The sequence below is a fragment of the Caretta caretta genome, chromosome 2, assembly GCF_965140235.1.
Source record: "Caretta caretta isolate rCarCar2 chromosome 2, rCarCar1.hap1, whole genome shotgun sequence".
NCBI lineage: Eukaryota > Metazoa > Chordata > Testudines > Cheloniidae > Caretta > Caretta caretta.
In genome coordinates, this window is record NC_134207.1 from 264,552,045 (window position 1) to 264,571,533 (window position 19,489).

The 19,489-nt window shown below is 48.4% G+C and overlaps 1 protein-coding gene across 1 annotated transcript in view; it reads left to right on the forward strand.

Moving 5' to 3' along the window:
* The first annotated feature begins 478 nt into the window (after positions 1–478).
* The window catches only part of TMIE (transmembrane inner ear), a 62,568-nt gene continuing 43,557 nt past the window's right edge, over positions 479–19,489 (forward strand). Inside the window, exon 1 of the mRNA XM_048837366.2 lies at positions 479–1,106. Coding sequence (XP_048693323.2) covers positions 816–1,106 — 291 coding nt within the window. The 5' untranslated portion in view covers positions 479–815. The remainder of the gene's footprint in view (positions 1,107–19,489) is intronic.

A 19,489-nucleotide genomic window follows, 5' to 3' on the forward strand; every position in this document is an offset into this window, starting at 1 on the left:
AGGTCTCATTTGTTCTGCATTAGAACGAAGCCAAATTTGTCATGAAAGGGAATTCTTGTTTTCCCGCCAGCCCTAACTTTAACAACCTTGTTGCTATCACACCTTGGTGTCGGTTTCATCTGAACGATGGCGCTGGTAACAATCCAGTGCCCCCTGGGCATTGACTCAGTACCAACTCAACAGATAGTTTCCCCGACTAAATCAGCAACCACACAGCTTCTTGCGGTATCTAGGAGTTCCGGGGAGGTCTTCAGCCCAAGTCATCTCTTTGATCAAACCTACTTAGGGCTCACCTACATCAGGAAGTTTACCAGCAGAATTATACTGCTATAGTTTTACCAATATAACATCTGCTGGGGATATTCTTAGACCAGAATAAGTGTCTTTTCCCAGTTTAGTTCAAACTGCTTTCAGAGCGGCATAGACTTGAGATCAGATGAGGCCTGATGGCATATGGCTGCAAAGTCTTTTGGGATGGAAGATGCTAGATAAATGCAGCACATTAAAGACTCCTCTCTGCAGCTATTGTCCCTGCCAGTATTAGCTAGCTACAACACGGATTACACATAGCTTGGCTTGCCGCCCTTCTGGTCAGGGAAGAGACATGGCTATCGACCGACCAGGAGAAAACAAGAGACGAGAGCTGGAACCAGTCATCAGCTGTACGGAAGCAGGGCTGTAATAAGTAAATAGCTTTCCTCTCTGGGGAGTGGGGTCTGATCTCCAGTCACCACCTTGCTGGCAAGGTTAGAGCTCAGAGCACTCCCACCCCTCGGCCCAGAGCATTCTGTAAGCGACACCAATCTAATTAATTAATGACTCCCCAGGGCTGGCTCTGCGACTGCTGGACTGGAAAGCAAGGCTGCACGGAGTGGAAAGGACTGTACGGGGTAGCTTCTGGCAGATGCAGAGACTGCTGTTGGAAGCTAGCCGGCTATCAATCACCCTTCCTGCTTGGGCTCCAGTACAGAGAGCAAGCAAGAGACAGAGAGAGAGAGACAGACAGAGGAAATAAGATGGCGTGGGATCAGCATCCTCTCTGCTGGCAAAGATGCTCGGCTCTCCTGCTGTCTTACTCCAGAGCCGCCATGAGCCAGTTAATAGAGGTAAGGGACTTCCCCCACTTGGACTGGGAAAAGGGGGGTGGGGATACTGGTGGTGCAGACAGCAGGTTGCATGCATCTTGTTTTCTTTGCACGTTACCCAGAGATAGGGTGACCAGACAGCAACAGTGAAAAAACGGGACGGGGGTGGGGTGGGGGTGGCGGGAATAGGCACCTATATAAGAAAAAGTCCCCCAAAACAGGACTGTCCCTTTAAAAACAGGTCATCTGGTCACCCTACCCAGGGAGGACCAATGTGGAGAGTGGAGAATTTAAGGTAGCTCTGAGGAGTTAGAGGTTTGCTTAGTTGAAGCTTGTTGCTTCCAGCGGGCCTGTGTTCGAGGGATGCACCTGTAAACTACTGCACATTTAAGGTGGTCAGCAGTCAAGTAAAGGCAACCAATTGTTAGGAGCCATTTTGCAGTGGCTAATGGCTACGACAGACTGTCTTGGTTACCTCGGACTTTCCTTATTTCCTCTCATGCATCCAACGTGATGCTGCCAAGAGCATCTGTCCGCACCCCCCTTCTCACTCCCTTCACTGGCTTCCTCTCCTTCCGCAACACAGGCTAGCTCCTTCTCCTTTCCTTCAGCACCCCGCACAATTTCACCCTGCCTGCATCTCATCCCACTAGTCCCAGCCAAGCCACCCTCTGACCCGTCTCCTTTGTGCCATTCGTTTTCCTCGGAGTTGTCACACCTTCCTCCACGTGGCCTTCTTCTCTGAGCCCTTAGCAGTTCACCCGGCCAGCTCATTCACCTCTCCGCACCCAGGGGGCTAGTCCCCCACCCCAGAACCTTCCAAGCTCTGTCAGCAGCCCTCTGTTGGGCCCTATGGCTCCCGGATAGGCCTCCCCACTGCATTCAGCTCTCAGGCTGTTCACAGCACCTCCTTCTGGCCAGGTATTCACCTGGGCAAACAGCCCCCTGAGCTCCCTGTGGAAAACTCCTTGTCCTCCCCGTCAACCCAGTTGGAGGGGGGAGGAGAACACATTGAAGAAACTTCATGGCTCATTACTACAAACTGGCAGGCAGTGGCTATCAGTTCTCAACTAATAAGTTAGAGTACTGCACTAAAGGACAAGCAAAAAACTACTGTCATAATAACTGTATCTAGCCCAGATATTCCCAGTCACCTCTGCCCAGACTAAGATCTGGGAGGCATCAGTCTATGCCTACTGCTTCCCATTCTCAAGGGATGCTGGCATGCAGAGCAAGCCAGTTTCCCCAGTGGGTCAGGGGATCTGCTACCACCTCCACAGTGACTAACACACCAGGGACCTCCAAAGCGATAAGGCTTGAGCCACAAGAACCAGGCTCCATGCTAGGGGGGCTGTAACACTAACCTCGGTGGGGCGGTCACAGAGGGACACATTGACCAGTGGGTTACACATCTCACTGCGGGGAGATTAGCAACACCAGCACAGAAGAGGGAAGAGAAAACAGAGTGCTGTATCGGCATGACATGGGAGCCAGTAATTAGCAGTCTGTGTTTCTATCCTCTACGTCACCTTGGTTGGGAAAGTCACAGCCTCTGGGCTGCAGGTTTTAGTAGTTAGCCACTAGGTGACGGGTAGTTTGAGCTTCAGGTCACAATAGGGACTCCCAGGTAGGGTGACCAGATAGCAAGTGTGAAAAACCGGGACAGGGGGTGGGGGAATAGGTGTCTATATAAGAAAAAGCTCCCAAAAAGCAGGATTGTCCCTATAAAATCGGGACATCTGGTCACCCTACTCCCAGGCGGTGACCTGAGCTTTGCCACTGACTCACTACGTGCCCTTGGTCAAATCATTTAGATCGCTGTATTCAAATGGGTCCACTAACTTCACATGTCAAGCTGGACATGCCTAGGGCTATTGCACCTGCAGCCTCCATTGAAGCCAATGGGAACAGCCGCTCCATCTGAACATCAGGCCACGAGGGTCCGACTCTCCAGAGTGCTCTGCACTCAAAGTGGAAACGTTTCACAGAGATGCATCCATTTCAAAGGGAAGGTTTTAATGCTTCCATGTCACTCCCCCATGCAGACCCCCCAACTAAAAGCCAGACATCTCCAATCCAAAAACCAGCCATTTCTGGCCACGCCTATTCCTAAAGGTTTTGTCTTCGTGTCCGTGTGGAGCAAAGACACATTTTGAAACCTTGAAATTTGCCCCAAGACTGAACTGTCAGACTCCAACCAGCTCATCTCATGGCAACACGGGCGGCCGGATGTTCAGAAGCCTCAGCAAGCAACAGGCTGAGCCCCCCGGCAAAATCTGGCCACTGACGGTGCCTCGAGAAGAGCAGACGTCTTCTGAAAGCACGACCTCCTTTGCGGGTGCTGGGTTCTTAAAACCCTGCAAGTCGGGCACCCAGAAGGCAAAGCACCCAAGCGCAGTGAGCACCTTTCAGCTATTGGCCTTCGCGTGAGTGGGTGGAGCCCCCCCTTTGAGGAGGCTAGCCCCCAGCTCTTTCCCTTCCGCCCATGCCCTCCACACGGCCGAAGCCCCAAGACAGGCGCCTCCCCCCCCCGCAAACGGCCAGACAGGCGCCGTGCCTCCCCTCTCCCAACCCGCCCAGGGGAAAGCGTCTGTTCTCAGACAATTTTGATATGCCCCATGCAGGTTCCGGGCCGGCTGAGGAGGTGGTGTGTGCCTTGGCCTCCCTGGAACCTGCATGGGGCATAATAAAGCAAAATCTTTTCCGCCAACCCCTCAACCGGGGGTCCCGCGGCGAAGCCTCCCCGGCCTATTATACCCACCGCCCACGGGCCTTAGTCTCAGTCTCCATTTGTAAAGGCAGCGTAATTACGGGCTGTTCTAAAATATTTCACCCGCGAAGTGCTGTTACCTCAAATGACTCGCTGGGCCTTAACTGTGCGGTCCAGAAATTAGAGGCCCGGCACCTTTAATTCATGTTAAGCTGAGCTGTGCTAACAAACACTGCAAAGATGAAAAGGATTAAGCAGCGAAACATTGCACTGAGCTCAAGAGAGCCCCTTATGCAGAGGCGGCGAGTTGTATGGGCCCGTGGAACGCCGACAGACCCTGGTCGTCGGCGGGCGGGATCGAACCGGGGACCTCTGGAGCTTAGTGCAGGAGCCTCTACTGCAGAAGCGAAACGCCAGCTGGCTGTTAGCTAAGGCCTGAGCACTCTCGCGGAGAACACCACACCCAGGAGGTGCGTGGGTTACACTCAGGCTCCAGCAATCGGCTCCGCCTATGTTTGGGGCCAGGTTTCTGCCCCGGCCCCACCTGCTGCCCCCACGTGTCTCCCCCGAGCGGCCCTGGCCTAGGCAGCGGGCGGCTGCCCCCTGCAGCTCTGCACTGGGTTCCCTCCCTGGCTGCTGCTGCGGCCGGCGGCTACCAAGGAGTGGTGTGGGGGCAGGCGGAGGCAGCTGTTTTGCCTGCCGAGAGAGGAGGTGCATACCCCCCCCACCCCGCCCCGGCTGGCGACACCGAGTCGTCTCCAGGGGTGGGGTGGCTTATGCTGGCTGGACCTCCTGAGCAGCAGCCTGGGGGGGCAGGAGGGGCTTGGGTGAATATTGTCTGGGGGGGGGAGGTGCCCACCTCCCCCCCAGTTTGCTGCTGCCGGTGGGGAGAGGGCTGGGAGGAATGCTCCTCTCTGGACCCAAGCCCCGGGGCAGCCTGCCTGCTGCACTCCAAACTCCTCATCCCCAGCCTAGCCCCACAGCCCCTCCTGCACCCCAACCCTCTGTCCCAGTCCAGAGCCTGCACCCAACCCCCGCAGACTCCACACCCAGCACCCCAAACCCCCTCCAGCATCCCAGCCCCATTCCAGCCCAGAGCCCGCACCCAACACCCAAACTCTCTCCCAGAGCCTGCACCCCTACTGCACCCAAACTCTGAGCCTGCACCCCAAACCCCCTCCTGCATCCCAACCCCCTGCCCCAGCCCAGAGCCTGCACCTAGCACCCAAACTCCGTCCCAAAGCTCACACCCAAACTGCCTCCCAGACCCAAACTCCCTCCCAGAGCCTTAGGCAGGTGTTGGGGAGGCCCACGTGGGACTTGGACCCGTTCTAGGCACCACCAAAAATTATACAAACCTGCCGCCTCTGCCCTTATGGAAAGCAGAAGGATGGTCTAGTGGTTAGTGAGCCTTCCTGGGGCTTTGGAGACCTAGGTTTGAGTCCCTACACTTCTGTTGACTCCCTATATGCCTTAGGCAAGTCACTTAGCCTCTGTACTCCATACATAGGGATAATAGCACTGCCCAGCCTCCCAGGGATGTTGTGAGGATAAATACATTAATGGTTGTGAATCACTCTGATACTATTACAACAGGGGACAGCTGGATACCTCAGCTTGATGGAAGGGCCATCTTCCAGAACACAAGACAGGGATCCAGAAAGAAAGTAAGTAGAGATCTAGGCTGTGTCTACACTGGCAACTGAGCCACAAAACTTATGTCCTTCAGAGGTGCTAATCCCCCCCAACCCCCGAAAGACAAAAGTTTTGCCACTGCAAGTGTCAGTGTGAACAGCACGTTGTCAGCAGGAGCCCTCTCCTGTCGATAACACGAACGCCGCTCGTTGGGGGTGGAAGTATTTTGTCAGTAAAAGTGCGGACTAACAGTGGCTACGCTGCCCGGCTTTTAGCAACACGGCCGTGTCACTAAAAGCCGTGTGGTGTAGACAAATCCTAAAGGATTGTCAGTATCATACAGATACTTTCCTACAGCCAGGAGACCAGCTAGTATAGCTGCAAAAAGAACAAGGAGTACTTGTGGCACCTTGGAGACTACCAAATTTATTATAGCAACAGCGAGTCAGCTTCCACTACATGGCACCCATTTACAACTGCTTTGTATCGATGGCCCGTTAGTCTGCATCATTTCTCCATCCCCCTCATCCACTGGCACCCTCCCAGTGGCGATCAGCTGTGAACTCCAGCGGTATGCAACTTACAAGGGGCAAGCTGGTAACAGCCTACGCCATGGTGCTTTGCCTACCGGGCAAGAGAGGCTGAGACCACTGCAGAGACCCCGGCGGCATGGGGCACGGCAGGGCAGGTATGCCTTACATCACTTCCTAGAACCACCTCAGGGGTCCAAGTATCCTCTCGGACATCGGCATTAACATCTAGCCCAGGACGGAGTATCATCCTCTTTGTGTTTTAGGACCACCCATGGCTAGGCTATGAAAACATTATAGCGATTAGTAGGACAGGAGAATCATAAAGCTTTGCTTCAAATAAGTATAGAGAAGTCTCTGTCCTTACCTGACCCTCTTGCTGCTACAAACTTAGCCTACTCAAATGCCTAGGGTATCAATCAGTGTGTTTCCCTGATCCCTCCCAGATTATCTTGCTGGTGCATCACTGATTTGCACAGTGACCTTTTTATTCCCCTCCCAGGGCTTTTTCCACCCCCTTATTCTTTTTACCTGGACTTTATCTTCTGCTAAAACCTTTCTGTCTCATTCTCTGGGCCTGCGTCCTTACACTTTGAAGAGGCAAAGCAGGCAAGATGAAAACAGGAACTGGCCTGAGAAACAGCCTCCTCAGCTCCCCCCACTTTATTGATGCTCCCCTCATCCCTCATTTTAGAGCGGAGTTTGGAACCATCAAACCAATGGTTGGCTTGAAGAGTTTGAACAGCAGGTTTAACTCAATCCTAATGGAGAGAAGCATCGAGAAAGACCTCCTTAAAAAGGCCTGGATTGGGTGGAGGTGTTAGAGGGCTAGAAGGTTCACCAGCTGTTTAGCATTCAGTGTGTGGTTTAGTCAGTTCAACCCTTCTTTAAGTGTCTATGTTGTGTTGTTTGAGGAGCGTCCTAGCATTCTTGGTGTGAACTCTTGCAAATTCAAAAACACACTCGGAGTTGAATTCTACCCTTTTTACTCTTTATTTATTAGGATCTTAAAGCCAGATCTACAAAGGGATTAAGGCACCTACATCTCAGTTTTAGGCACCCCTGCAATCCAGAAAACCCATGCTCAGCTGCTGCCTAATCCTCTGGAAGCTTAAACTCACTGGGCAGCTAAATCTTTGCTGTAAAAGGTCCCCCACAGTTTAAGTTTCTGCCCCGGCCCATGCACCCTACTACCTGTCTCACCACTAAAGACCAGCACAAACCAGGAAAGATGAACATACCTCTGCCTGTCTTCCTCAAAAGGGAAAGAGAAGAGATTTGACCAGGGATCCCCCTACCTCTCAGCACAGTGCTGTAACCACCAATTGCAGAGTGAGTCTCATGCTGTGTCTGGCCCAATTAATATTTAATTATTTAATTGAAGTGGCCTGGCTTCAACAGGAAAGACTGATAAAGCCCCACCTCAGAGTATCCCAAAGCATTCACCTAAGACATGGGGATTCTGTGTCCAAATCTTGTCTCCTCAGCAGCTAGTGGGGAATTGAACCAGGGTCTTTTACAGACTAACTAGCTCTTCTAACCACAAGGCTAATGGTTAAAAACTAGGGAACAGCTAGTCAATTATTTTTTGTAAAGGGCCACATTTTTTGGTGCAGACCCCAGAGGAAAAAAAGACAACTCCAGTAATGATAATAAGTAAATACAAAGATTTCAGGGTCCACTCAAAAGCATCTGGCGGTTCAGATTTGGCCTACAGTCTGCCTATTGACTACTCCTGAGCTTGGGCTTCTGTTCTTTCTTTGCCCATCCCCTGGCCCCAGCAGGAGCCTAACTCATTCTTGCAAGAAGCAGCTTAGGTGCCCAAGTCACCTGACTCCAGGGGTTCCCAGCTATAGATTGCAAGAAGAACAAGGCACCTCCCTGCAGCCTGGGTTTAAGCATCAAACCAGGGGTGCTGGAGCCCTCCCAAAAGTGTGTTGGGGGGTGTTTCCATGGATGTCCATTTTATGAAGGCGCAGGAGATCGCTTGATAACTTTCACAAATGAAGCCTCTGTGTACTTCAGCAGTATATCATTCTTGGGTCTTCTTATGCTAACCATTGTCTAGACTGGAGGTCTGTCATGTAGCAAGCAGCAGCTTGTTATGAACAAAATAACAGTGAGAGTAAGGATCCCTTCACAACTCTTCACTCCATCCGCAAAGACGGCCCTTTCCAGGGGGCAGGGGAGTCTGCATTGCATGATATTGTGATCCATTTAATTTATTATTACAGTCAGTAAACTGAGAGGTCATCTCATTGGCTCGTTAGCCTTAGCTATTTTACAATAGTCGGGAAGGGTCTTTAATGGGTGCGAGGTCCAACGAGCTAAAGTTCCACTTGACACTCGCAGTCTCTGGTCCTGATCCTGTGCGATTGTGAGACCCTTCAGTTCTCATGAGAGATTCGCCACACCTGGGGCTCTTTTTCAGGTTAACATGGACCTAAGGCTGTATAACCTTACAGAATAAGGCTTAAGGTTGCTAGAGCCAGGTGAGCATCTCTCATTAGAGCTCACCTCCATTAAAGCTTGTAAGCTAGATTCATTGGCAAGCCTGGAGAGTACCAGAGAACAGGGAAAAGGTTACTCCTTAGCCATGTGAGTTTTTCAAGGTAGGGTTTTCCTTTTGATTTTTAAAATTAGAGATGGGGCCAAGGCCTGACAGTCTGGATTTCAGATGTGTCATAAATATAAAGGGAAGGGTAAACCCCTTTGAAATCCCTCCTGGCCAGGGGAAAGCTCCTCTCACCTGTAAAGGGTTAAGAAGCTAAAGGTAACCTCGCTGGCACCTGACCAAAATGACCAATGAGGAGACAAGATACTTTCAAAAGCTGGGAGGAGGGAGAGAAACAAAGGGTCTGTGTGTCTGTCTATATTCTGTCTTGGCCGGGGATAGACCAGGAATGGAGTCTTAGAACTTTTAGTAAGTAATCTAGCTAGGTATGTGTTAGATTATGATTTCTTTAAATGGTTGAGAACAGAACTGTGCTGAATAGAATAACTATTTCTGTCTGTGTATCTTTTTTGTAACTTAAGGTTTTGTCTAGAGGGTTCTCTATGTTTTTGAATCTAATTACCCTGTAAGCTATCTACTATCCTGATTTTACAGGGGGGATTTCTTTATTTCTATTTACTTCTATTTTTATTAAAAGTCTTCTTGTAAGAAAACTGAATGCTTTTTTCATTGTTCTCAGATCCAAGGGTTTGGGTCTGTGGTCACCTATGCAAATTGGTGAGGCTTTTTATCCAACATTTCCCAGGAAAAGGGGGGGGTGCAAGTGTTAGGAGGATTGTTCATTGTTCTTAAGATCCAAGGGTCTGGGTCTGTAGTCACCTAGGCAAATTGGTGAGGCTTTTTACCAAACCTTGTCCAGGAAGTGGGGTGCAAGGTTTTGGGAAGTATTTTGGGGGGAAAGACGCGTCCAAACAGCTCTTCCCCAGTAACCAGTATTAGTTTGGTGGTGGTAGCGGCCAATCCAAGGACAACGGGTGGAATATTTTGTACCTTGGGGAAGTTTTGACCTAAGCTGGTAAAGATAAGCTTAGGAGGTTTTTCATGCAGGTCCCCACATCTGTACCCTAGAGTTCAGAGTGGGGGAGGAACCTTGACAAGATGATTCAAATTATTTGGCTCTGGATTGGGAAGGAGGAAGACTATGTTCAATCCTGGCACTGCTAAAAACTTCCTGTGTGATCTTGGACAAGTTACTTGATCTCTCTGGGCCTCAGTGTCCTTACCAACAAACTGGGCATAATACTTCTTTTCTTGCACTTTTTGTCTTCCTTCTCTGTGTAGGTCGTGAGGCCTTTGGGGAAGGGACTGTCTCTTACTTTGTGTATTACATTGTGTCACAATGGGGCTAGGGTGACCAGACAGCAAGTGTGAAAAACCAGGACAGGGGGTGGGGAGTAATAGAAGCCCATATATATAAAAAAAAGCCCCAAATATCGGGACTCTCCCTATAAAATTGGGACATCTGGTCACCCTAAATGGGGCCCTGATCTCAGTGGGGGGCTTCTGGCATTAGTGTAAGACTCTCACAGTATATTGGTTGGTTATGATGACAGCAAGGGGGAAGCCGCTACATAGATGCAAGGTAATATTTTTAAATTTTGGCTCCAGCGTGGGGTTTGGATGCCCTTTAGTCTCAGACGGTGCTCCAGTTTGGGAGCGTAGTCTGGACTCAACCCTGGTTTTGAAATAAACTTGCACTGAGACATCGATAGATTTAATGATGGAACCACTTTGGAGAAATCAGCTCCCCCTGTTCCGAACAGCCAATATGCTCATAGTAAGTTTATGAACAGGATGATAGGACAGGGCTGCCTGGGATGGCAGGGGCCGGACTCAGTGACCCAGGAGGTCCCTTTTAACTCATCTTCGAGCCAGTCTAAGCACAATGGCACTGCCAGGGCCCTCCAGCACAAGAGAGTAGGAGTCTCCACAGTTCATGCTAGAATGCTGGGTCTGTACCAGACTCATGTGCTCTGTGGATCAAGCACAGAGATGGACACATAACACACAGTGACTAGTGGGTTACACATGTGGAGGACAATGTAGGGGCTGTGTGAGAAGAACACTGTTCTCTCCAGTCTTTCGTCTCCTCAGTCATTCTGGGGAGCTACCCATGAAGTCACTGAAACCCACTGAACGCTTTGGACCTCATCCTGCAATCACCCCAGGCTGGTGGATCCCCCGTACCCATACGGAGCCTCATGGGTCTCTGCAGAAGTCCGCTTGCTTGGCGTTCGTTTGGTCTGCCCGTTGCCCTCCTGCTACGTGTGTGTGTGTGTTTTAAAGCCCAATCTCCCAGAACAGCCTGTGACCTTTAGATATGCCTAATCCCATGCAATTAGTAATAAAAGTTATTTGTTCTCCGAAACAGGAGAGTAAGCAAAGCATCAGCATCCATCCGGGCTAATTACGTGAGACATTTTAAGAGGATAGTGAGGAGTGGTGCCTTTTAAGTTTTCTTTCTGCTCCATTGTATAATGCTGTAAATAAAGCTTCTGTCCCTCCCAGCTATCTCCTTTTCCATTTGGGTGAATATGATCTCTCCACCCTGCCTTTTGTCTGTTTCTGATGAATCAGAAATTAACAAGGGTATTTCTTTTGGTTTTTTTTTTACTTAGAAGGAGCGGTGTCAAATAGTTCTGACTTAAAATGTGAACGGCTTGTAAGTGATTTAATGCTCTAGATGCTGGTAAGCACTTTAGAGTCCAGATCATTAGAGGCTAATTGAGGTTCCACTCCAAATCCTGAGGGATACGTTCTGCCCCTCAACTCCTGCAGCTTATAGGAGCCATAAAGGCCCCCACAAGGGGCTGGGGGACTGTAAGGTCACTATGTTTCCCCTTCCCTGCCCCTCCAAGACCCTGCATAGAGGGAGGGATGGGGGTGGATTGGGACAGGCCCATAACCCATAATGCTATGGGGAGTCTAGTTTCTACTTCAGCCTGGGAGAGGCTGCTGTAACTTACATCTGAGGCCATTCCAGACTTTGCCCTGTCCCCTGTGCACCACCTTCCCTGCTGCGCCCCCTAGAGGTGCAGCATAGAATTGGACCCTCAGGGTACATCGTAACAGCAACAAAACCGAACAAAAAACCCAACCCTTAAACACCCCGTGATATAGAGTCTGAGAGCCCGGGTCAACTGACTTGGACTCACAGGGCTCACACTCTGGGGCTAAAAATAGCAGTGTAGACGTTTGGGCTCGGGCTGGAGCCTGGACTCTGAAACCCAGCAGGGGGGAAGGTCTCGGAGACAGGTTCCAGGCCGAGCCGGAATGTCTACATTGCTATTTTTAGCCCAGTTACATGAACCATACAAGCCCAAGTCAGTTGACCTGGGCTCTGACACTTGCTGCTCCAGTTTTTTAATTTTGATTTTGCTGTGTAGACATACCTGAAGTTACTGATAACCTTTTGTCTTAAACACAGAAATGATGCCCACAGCATATGCAGGGGCTGTGATGCTCTGTACACAGTATTGTTTAGTGGTTACAGGAGTGGCCTATGTTATCCGCAAAAAATCTAGGGCACCCTGCCTATACCCTACTGAAGGCTCAAGGCATGGCCTGGTCAATTTAGGTATCTGCCTTTTCCATGCGGCTCCGGGCTTTACGGGTCTGTGGAAACTTTTCCCAGTGAAGGAGCCGTACACAGCTGTGCTCTAAACATCTATTTGTTAGCAACACACACAGAATATATATACCAAGTAAACCTCTTATGCTCACCACTCCCTATATACAGACAAAATTCACCCGATGGCCACTCAGGATCCTCGCATCTGGAGGTTTCCAGCAATGCCTCCGCGCGTCAGGATCGTGCGGAGGGGTCCAACTTCCAGCAGCTTGATGTTAAATTCCAGTCCGGAGATGGTTCCCAAAGAGCATTGGTTTTTTGTTACATTATGTAGGTAAAACTAGCTACCTCCTTTAACTTCACTAAACCTATCACGTTATTCAGTCCGCCAGGTAACAAACTTTAACCAATCACGCACTGGCCCCTATGTTTTCTCCTCCCTGCTCAACTCTTTTTACATTTTATCTCTCATGCCCAAATTGTCTTTTATTTATGACCTTCTTTGTCTGTGCAGATGGTCAGCGTAAATTCACTGGTCAGAGCTTAGCTTATCTATTTCACCAATTCTTGGGGGCTTTCTGTTTCCTCCCTAAACTTCCCAGCGCCTGGGGGGTCTCTACTTTACAACGCTTGGTGTTATATCTCTTGTTAGGGGCATTCCTGAGGTGGGGGCACCTTAGTAGCATTGGAGCATTTTTTCCTCTTAATTTTAGTGGTGGAAATCCGTAAGTTTCACCCGAGACTGATTTAGTAGGGGGTGAGTTAAATCTTGGGCCTACACCTAGGAGTCAGAGGTCACACAAAGAAATACTATCCACCCCAAATGGAGTCTAATGGAACCCTGCATGAAAGGAAGCATGCCAGTGTGATGGGAATTGCTCTGAATCGGTCATCTGCATTAGGAATGGACTGAAATATCCGTCGCCCGAAGAGAGGTGTAATTTGAGAGCAGCTCCAAGCTGAGTTCTCCTCTCCGGTGTCTGTTACAGCTGTGTTAGAACTGCAGTTTCATGCATGGAGAAGGAAGGAGCACGACTGAGCATCGAACATCGTGCACATAAGAGTTCCCAAGCCCCTTCGGCTTGTATTTAAAGGACGCTGCCGATTCAAATCTGGCCCTAAACTGAAATTTAAGCCAACAAAAATGTGTCTTTAACGACCATCCCAAAGTTCCCAGCAAGTTTTGAACCTATGACTTGCTGCATCACAGGGCAGAGTTAATCAACCTGGGGGCCGATCTGCACTGAATACTTATGTCAGTGTAGCTACGTCACTCTGGGGTGTGAAAAATCCACACCCCTCAGTGATGTAGTTATACCGACCAACCCCCCCATGTAAACAGCACTATGTCGGCAGGAGAGTTTCTCCCACTGACGTAGCTACTACCTCTCTGGGAGGTGGATGAACTGCACCTTTGGCGTAGAACATCTTAATTAAAGTGCTAGACCGACCCAGCTGCACTATTTAAGTGTAGACGTGCACTCAGGGAGGTGGCTTAATTACAGAGACAGGAGACCCTACCCCTCCCGTCACTGCAGTGAGTGTCTACACTGCAGACACGCTGCAGCTGTAGGGTTTTCAGTGCAGGCATAGACTGAGTAAAAGGATCAACTCTGTTAGCAGTAGTAGAGTGTTATCTCCTACTAAACCAGTTTCCAGTGAGTGCTATAGCAGCTGCTTTGTTGCTGAGTTACGTTCCCAGAATTTATTTTAAATCAGTTTTCAGTGGAGGCCATTGTTTTTAAATGAATATTCCCTTTTGGTGTTTGCAACTCAAACATAGAGACATTGCCCTACTTCAGGAGGATCGAGTCTCCAGTATTTATGTAAGGTACTTATACAGCCTCCATTACCATAGTAACCGAGTGCCTCACAGTCTTTGATGTGTGTGGAGCTGGTTGGGAATTTTCCATGAAAGATTTTTTTTTTTGTCCAAAAATACTGGTTGGGTGAAATGGAAACTTTTCCCTGGAAAAGGTCAGTTTTCAAGCATTTCTCAGCTCAAAAACTTTTGGAAAAAAGTTTCCAAATTGGTGCAATGGAACATTTTTGACATTTTCACAATGATGAAATTTTGATTTTCTGGTACAAAATCACCTTTTTGTTTTGAAAGTTGAGCTAATTAGAGTAAAGAAAATGGTCAAAATCAAGCCACGATGCTTGGAAATGATCAAAACAAAACATTCTGACTGACCCAAACCATTTTCCTCCCTGGATTTTTGGTTCGCACAAATTTTCAAGATTTTTTTACTTTTGGTTCCAATTCAAGATAGGAAAAATTTTCAAAATCCCAAAAATTTTCACAGGACAAGAAAACCATTTCCTAGCCAGGCCTAGCAGTTCCTCCCTCAGCACACCTAAGCGGTAGGGAAGTGTTATTATCTTCATTTCACAACTGGAGAACTGAGGCACAGAGACACTAGCTGATATTCCCCAAGCTACATAGGGAATCTATGGCAAAGTTGAGCCTTGAACCTACGTCTCCTGAATTCTGGTGGGGGAGTAACTGATAGGGCTCTGTTTTATGCTGAGCGACGGTCGCCCTGTGGTTTTTTTGTTGCTACTAACTTCTACTGGCCTTTTTCATAATTTTACGACTCCGAAACCCCTACTGGGTTTGTAAGGGCTTGTCTACACTTCAAACACTGAGCCAGTGCAGCCAGTGAAGACACGGCCTATGCCGATGGGAGGGATTTTCCCATCAGTGTAGGCAATCCGCCTCCCCGAAAGGAGGTAGCTAGGACAATGGAAGAATTCTTCCTTCAGCCTAATGTTGCCTACACTGGTGGTTAGGGGTGTGAATTTTTCATGCCCTTGAGCGACGTACGGATACCAACCTAATTCCCTAGTGTAGACCAGCCCTAAGTAAGGCAATGTGGCTGAGGGAATATCTTTTATTGGACCAACTTCTGTTGGTGAGAGAGAAAATGTCTAGTAAAGTTAGGAATTTAAGCTCACAGGTGTTGTGCACATTTCCTCTGCGGGTGGGGACTGAGAGCTCAGATATAGAGTGATCGCTTTGTGAAAAGCGTTTGCCCACCGGTGATATGATCTTTTGTCATTTTTCTGTGTGAGTTCATTCAAAAGCGCAGGGATTGTCTGTCTATTGTTATTGGGACAGTTAGTGCTTCGGATGTGGTACACCACATGCTGTGATAGGTATGTGTCGGACCCCTGGATCTTGAAAGGTGGGTTGTGGGGAGTGTTGATCCTTGTAGCAGTGGAGATATGTCTACAGGTTTTGCATCTGTTGTTCTGGGAGGGTCTGGTGCCACTTTGAGTTGGTGTGTCCTGCTCTGTGGGGATCTTACTTATGATGATGAGCTTGGGGATGGGAGAGGGTTGTCTGAAAGCCAAAAGAGGGACTCCAGGAAAGATTTCTTTCAGAACATGGTCCCCATCAAAGATGGGTTGTAATTAGGGCTGTCAGTTAATTGCAGTTAAATCACACGATTAACTAAAAAAAATTAATCGCGATTTAAAACATTAATTGTGATTAATTGCACTTGTAACAGTAGAATAACAATTGAAATATATTAAATATTTTTGGATGTTTTTCTACATTTTCAATATTGATTTCAATTACAACACAAAATACAAAGTGCACAGTGCTCACTTTATTATTTTTGATTACAAATATTTGCACTGTAAAAATGATAAACAAAAAATAATATTTTTCAATTCACCTCACACAAGTACTGTAGTGCAATCTTTTTATCTTGAAAGTGTAATTTACAAATGCAGATTTTTTTGGTTAGATAACTGGACTCAAAAACAAAACAGTGTAAAACTTTAGAGCCTACAAGTCCACTCAGTCCTACTTCTTATTCTGCCAATCATTAAGACAAACAAGTTTGTTTACATTGACAAGAGATACTACTGCCTGCAGTACAATGTCACCTGAAAGTGAGAACAGGCGTTCACATGGCACTTTTGTAGCTGGCATTGCAAGGTATTTGCATACCAGATATGCTAAACATTTGTATGCCCCTTCCATGCTTTGGCCACCATTCCAGAGGACACGCTTCCATACTGATGATGCTCGTTAAAAAAATAATGCATCAATTAAATTTGTGACCGTACTCCTTGGGGGGAGAATTGTATGTCTCCTGCTCTGTTTTACCCACATTCTGCCATATATTTCATGTTATAGCAGTCTCAGATGATGACCCAGCACATATTGTTTGATTTCCAAACATGTCACTGCAGATTTGACAAAACGCAAAGAAGGTATCGATGTGAGATTTCTAAAAATAGCTACAGCACTCGACCCAAGGTTTAAGAATCTGAAGGGCCTTCCAAAAGCTGAGAGGGACGAGGTGTGAAGCATGCTTTTAGAAGTCCTAACAGAGCAACACCCAAACCACCAAAAAAGAAAATTGACCTTCTGCTGGTGGCATCTTACTCAGATGATGAAAATAAACATGCGTCAGTCGGCACTGCTTTGGATCGTTATTGAGCAGAACCCATCATCACCATGGAAGCATGTCCTCTGGAATGGTGGTTGAAGCATGAAGGGATGTATGAATCTTTAGCACATCTGGGACGTAAATATATTGCCATGCCAGCTACAACAGTGCCATGTGATCGCCTCTTCTCACTTTCAGGTGACGTAAACAAAAAGCAGACAGCATTATCTCCTGCAAATTGTAACTAACCTTTTTTGTCTGAGTGATTGGCTGACCAAGAAGTAGGACTGAGTGGACTTGTAGGCTCTTAAGTTTTACATTGTTTTATTTTTGAATGCAGTTCTTTTTTTGTACATAATTCTACATTTTTAAGTTCAACTTTCAGGATAAAAAGATTGCACTACAGTGCTTGTATGAGGTGAATTGAATATTTTTTGTTTTTTTACAGTGCAAATATTTGTAATAAAAAATAAATATAAAGTGAGCACTGTACACTTTGTGTTCTGTGTTGTAACTGAAATTAACATATTTGAAAATGCCACACCTCCCAAATGTTCCTCTATGCCCCTCTAGGGGGGCGCCCCCCACAGTTTGGGGACTTCTGCTCAAGTCTGACCTCCTAGCTAGAGAGGCCAGAGAATTTCATCTGGTTATGCCTGTTTTAATCCCAATAACTTGTATTTGTCTAAAGAATATCTTCCAAGAAAAGGAATACAGTCTTGATCTGAAGTAATCAAGAGATGAACAATCCTTAAAGCACATTTCTTCCATCAGACTTATCATCAGTGATCCACCAAAGAAATAGACTCAAAACAAAGGGGCAGCAGCTGCTCCATAATTAAGTTTGCAACAAGGGTTTTGTTCACTATACGGCCAGATTTGCTACTTTGCTCTCTCAAGTCTACAAACCAAAGTAAATGGCCTCAAAAATGGAATGTTAGATTAATACAATTCATGGGCAGAAGGGACCATTATGGTCATTTCGTCTGACCTGAGATGAGTTGGGGTGGTTAATGAAAAGGAGTGACCCAGGTGAAGTGGGAAACCATAAATTCCGCATTGCTCCATACAGGACCACATGCTACCTGAGGGCCCCACAGTTATTGCTAGGGCTGGGGAGGTCTTATCCACTTGCCTCCTTGTCTGTATCTTAAAATTGTGCAGCAAAATTTGTGTGTAAAAATTGTGTAGTGTAAACCCATAAAATCCGGAATCTCTACTTATTTAGGAGTAAATGAGCCACCTCAGCCAACATTGGACTTGTTATGTGAAGTGCGTAATCTATGCATCATATGAGATGTCCTCTGAAATGCACGTCCCCCAAGCTCCTTATGGTGACCGTGAAGTGGCCCTCCTTCCCCATCCTTGACAGTTTAAGAAGCCAGTGGGAGGCCGGGCAGTGGAGGGAGTGGCTGATAATCTGATCTGCAGTTGGCGCTGTCCAGGCTCCTCCTCGTCGTGAGAGCGAGTGTGGACACAAACCTACGGGCGCATGAGCAGGGGAGGGGGTGCTGGCTCCTTCACAGGAACAAGGGTGCCCATTGCCCTGTACTCACGTAAAACCCACGTGAGGGGATGGAGATGCTGAGATTCAGCCCCTCCTCCTCCAAATGTAGCTCTGCAGGGATCTGCCTCAGTGCTCGCTATAGGGTCCCGCCTTGCACTTCCCCTGAGGGGTGGGTATCTGTGTGCAGAGGAGCTATGAGGGACTGGTGAAGGGGAGGACGCATCCATCCCCCCACCCCTCCTTCCCATCCACATCCAGTCCTCACATACGTATGTCTGACCCCATTGGACACAGGGGTGAGAGCTTCACCAGGTCTAGGGGGAGGGGTGGGATGGTTACCTGTTGGAAGCAACATGGGCCAGTGTCAAAGATACAGGCCTAGGTGTCAGGAGACTTGCCTTCCATTCTTGCCTGTGCCACTTCCCTGCTGGGTGACCTTGGGCAAGTCATGTTCCTCCTCTGTGCCTTAGTTTCCCCGTCTGTAACATGGGGATAATGAACCTGACCCTCCTTTCTAGAGGGCTTTTGAGAGCTACAAGAGAAAATTGTCCCTGAGGGTGGCAGAGGTAGTAGCAGGAACAAGGGCCCTATGGGCCAAAGTAGCATAAGTTATGGCAGACGGGGGGCATCAGCTTTTGGTTAGATACAGAGAAAACAAGGACATTTAAGCTACTTACGCCACCATAATCAGCCGGCAGCCCGTGACACAGAGTTTCTGTTCAGTCCCCATCACCAAAAACTCACCCCAATTGGCAGTCGCTGCATGGGCCACGCAGACTGAAACCTTCTCTAGATGTTCTTCCTCCAGACCGGGCCAGTGCGTGTGCACCGGGGGAGAGCAGCTCGCACCGCTGCCATGCAGGCCAGATCTGCGCTGTGGATCAGGGACCTTTCGGTCTCCAGGGCTGGTCACCTGGTGCCTTTCGCCAGCACGGCAACCTCTCGCTCAGCTGTGGTACAATAATGCTGGCTGCTGGCCCACTCCAGGGCACCTCAGCTGTTGTCTGAATTAATTAAGGCGGCTATGATTGCTTGCCACGTAGATTTCTACCCACGGGGGTCTGAGGGGGGTGCTGCACCAGCTGCTCCCAGTACTTCAAGAGCCGCCAGTGAGGTGTAAGGAAGGCTAGGCAAGGATGCTGGGTGATTTCTTAGGCTGGGAAATGGGAGGCAGATTTGTTTTCTTGCAGCTAAGACTCATATTCCCTTCCACCGCTCTGCCAATGCACTTCAGTCCCCAGCGACAGCACCCTCTGCTGTGAGGGTAACTGGCCCCCCCGACAGCTTTAGAACCTGATCTGCAGCACCGGGCTCATTCAGTCTTGGACCATCTGGGCTCCCATGAGCAGGGGAGGGGTGGTACCAGGGTTTTTTATTGCCTGTGCCACTTCCCAGGCACTGTAAAGCATTTCTATCCCCCGCACCCTGCAAACACACACTCCTGTACAACCTGAGCACCTCATAATCTTTACCATATGTATCCTCCCACCATCCCAGTGAAGTAGGGCAATACTGGTTCCCCCATTG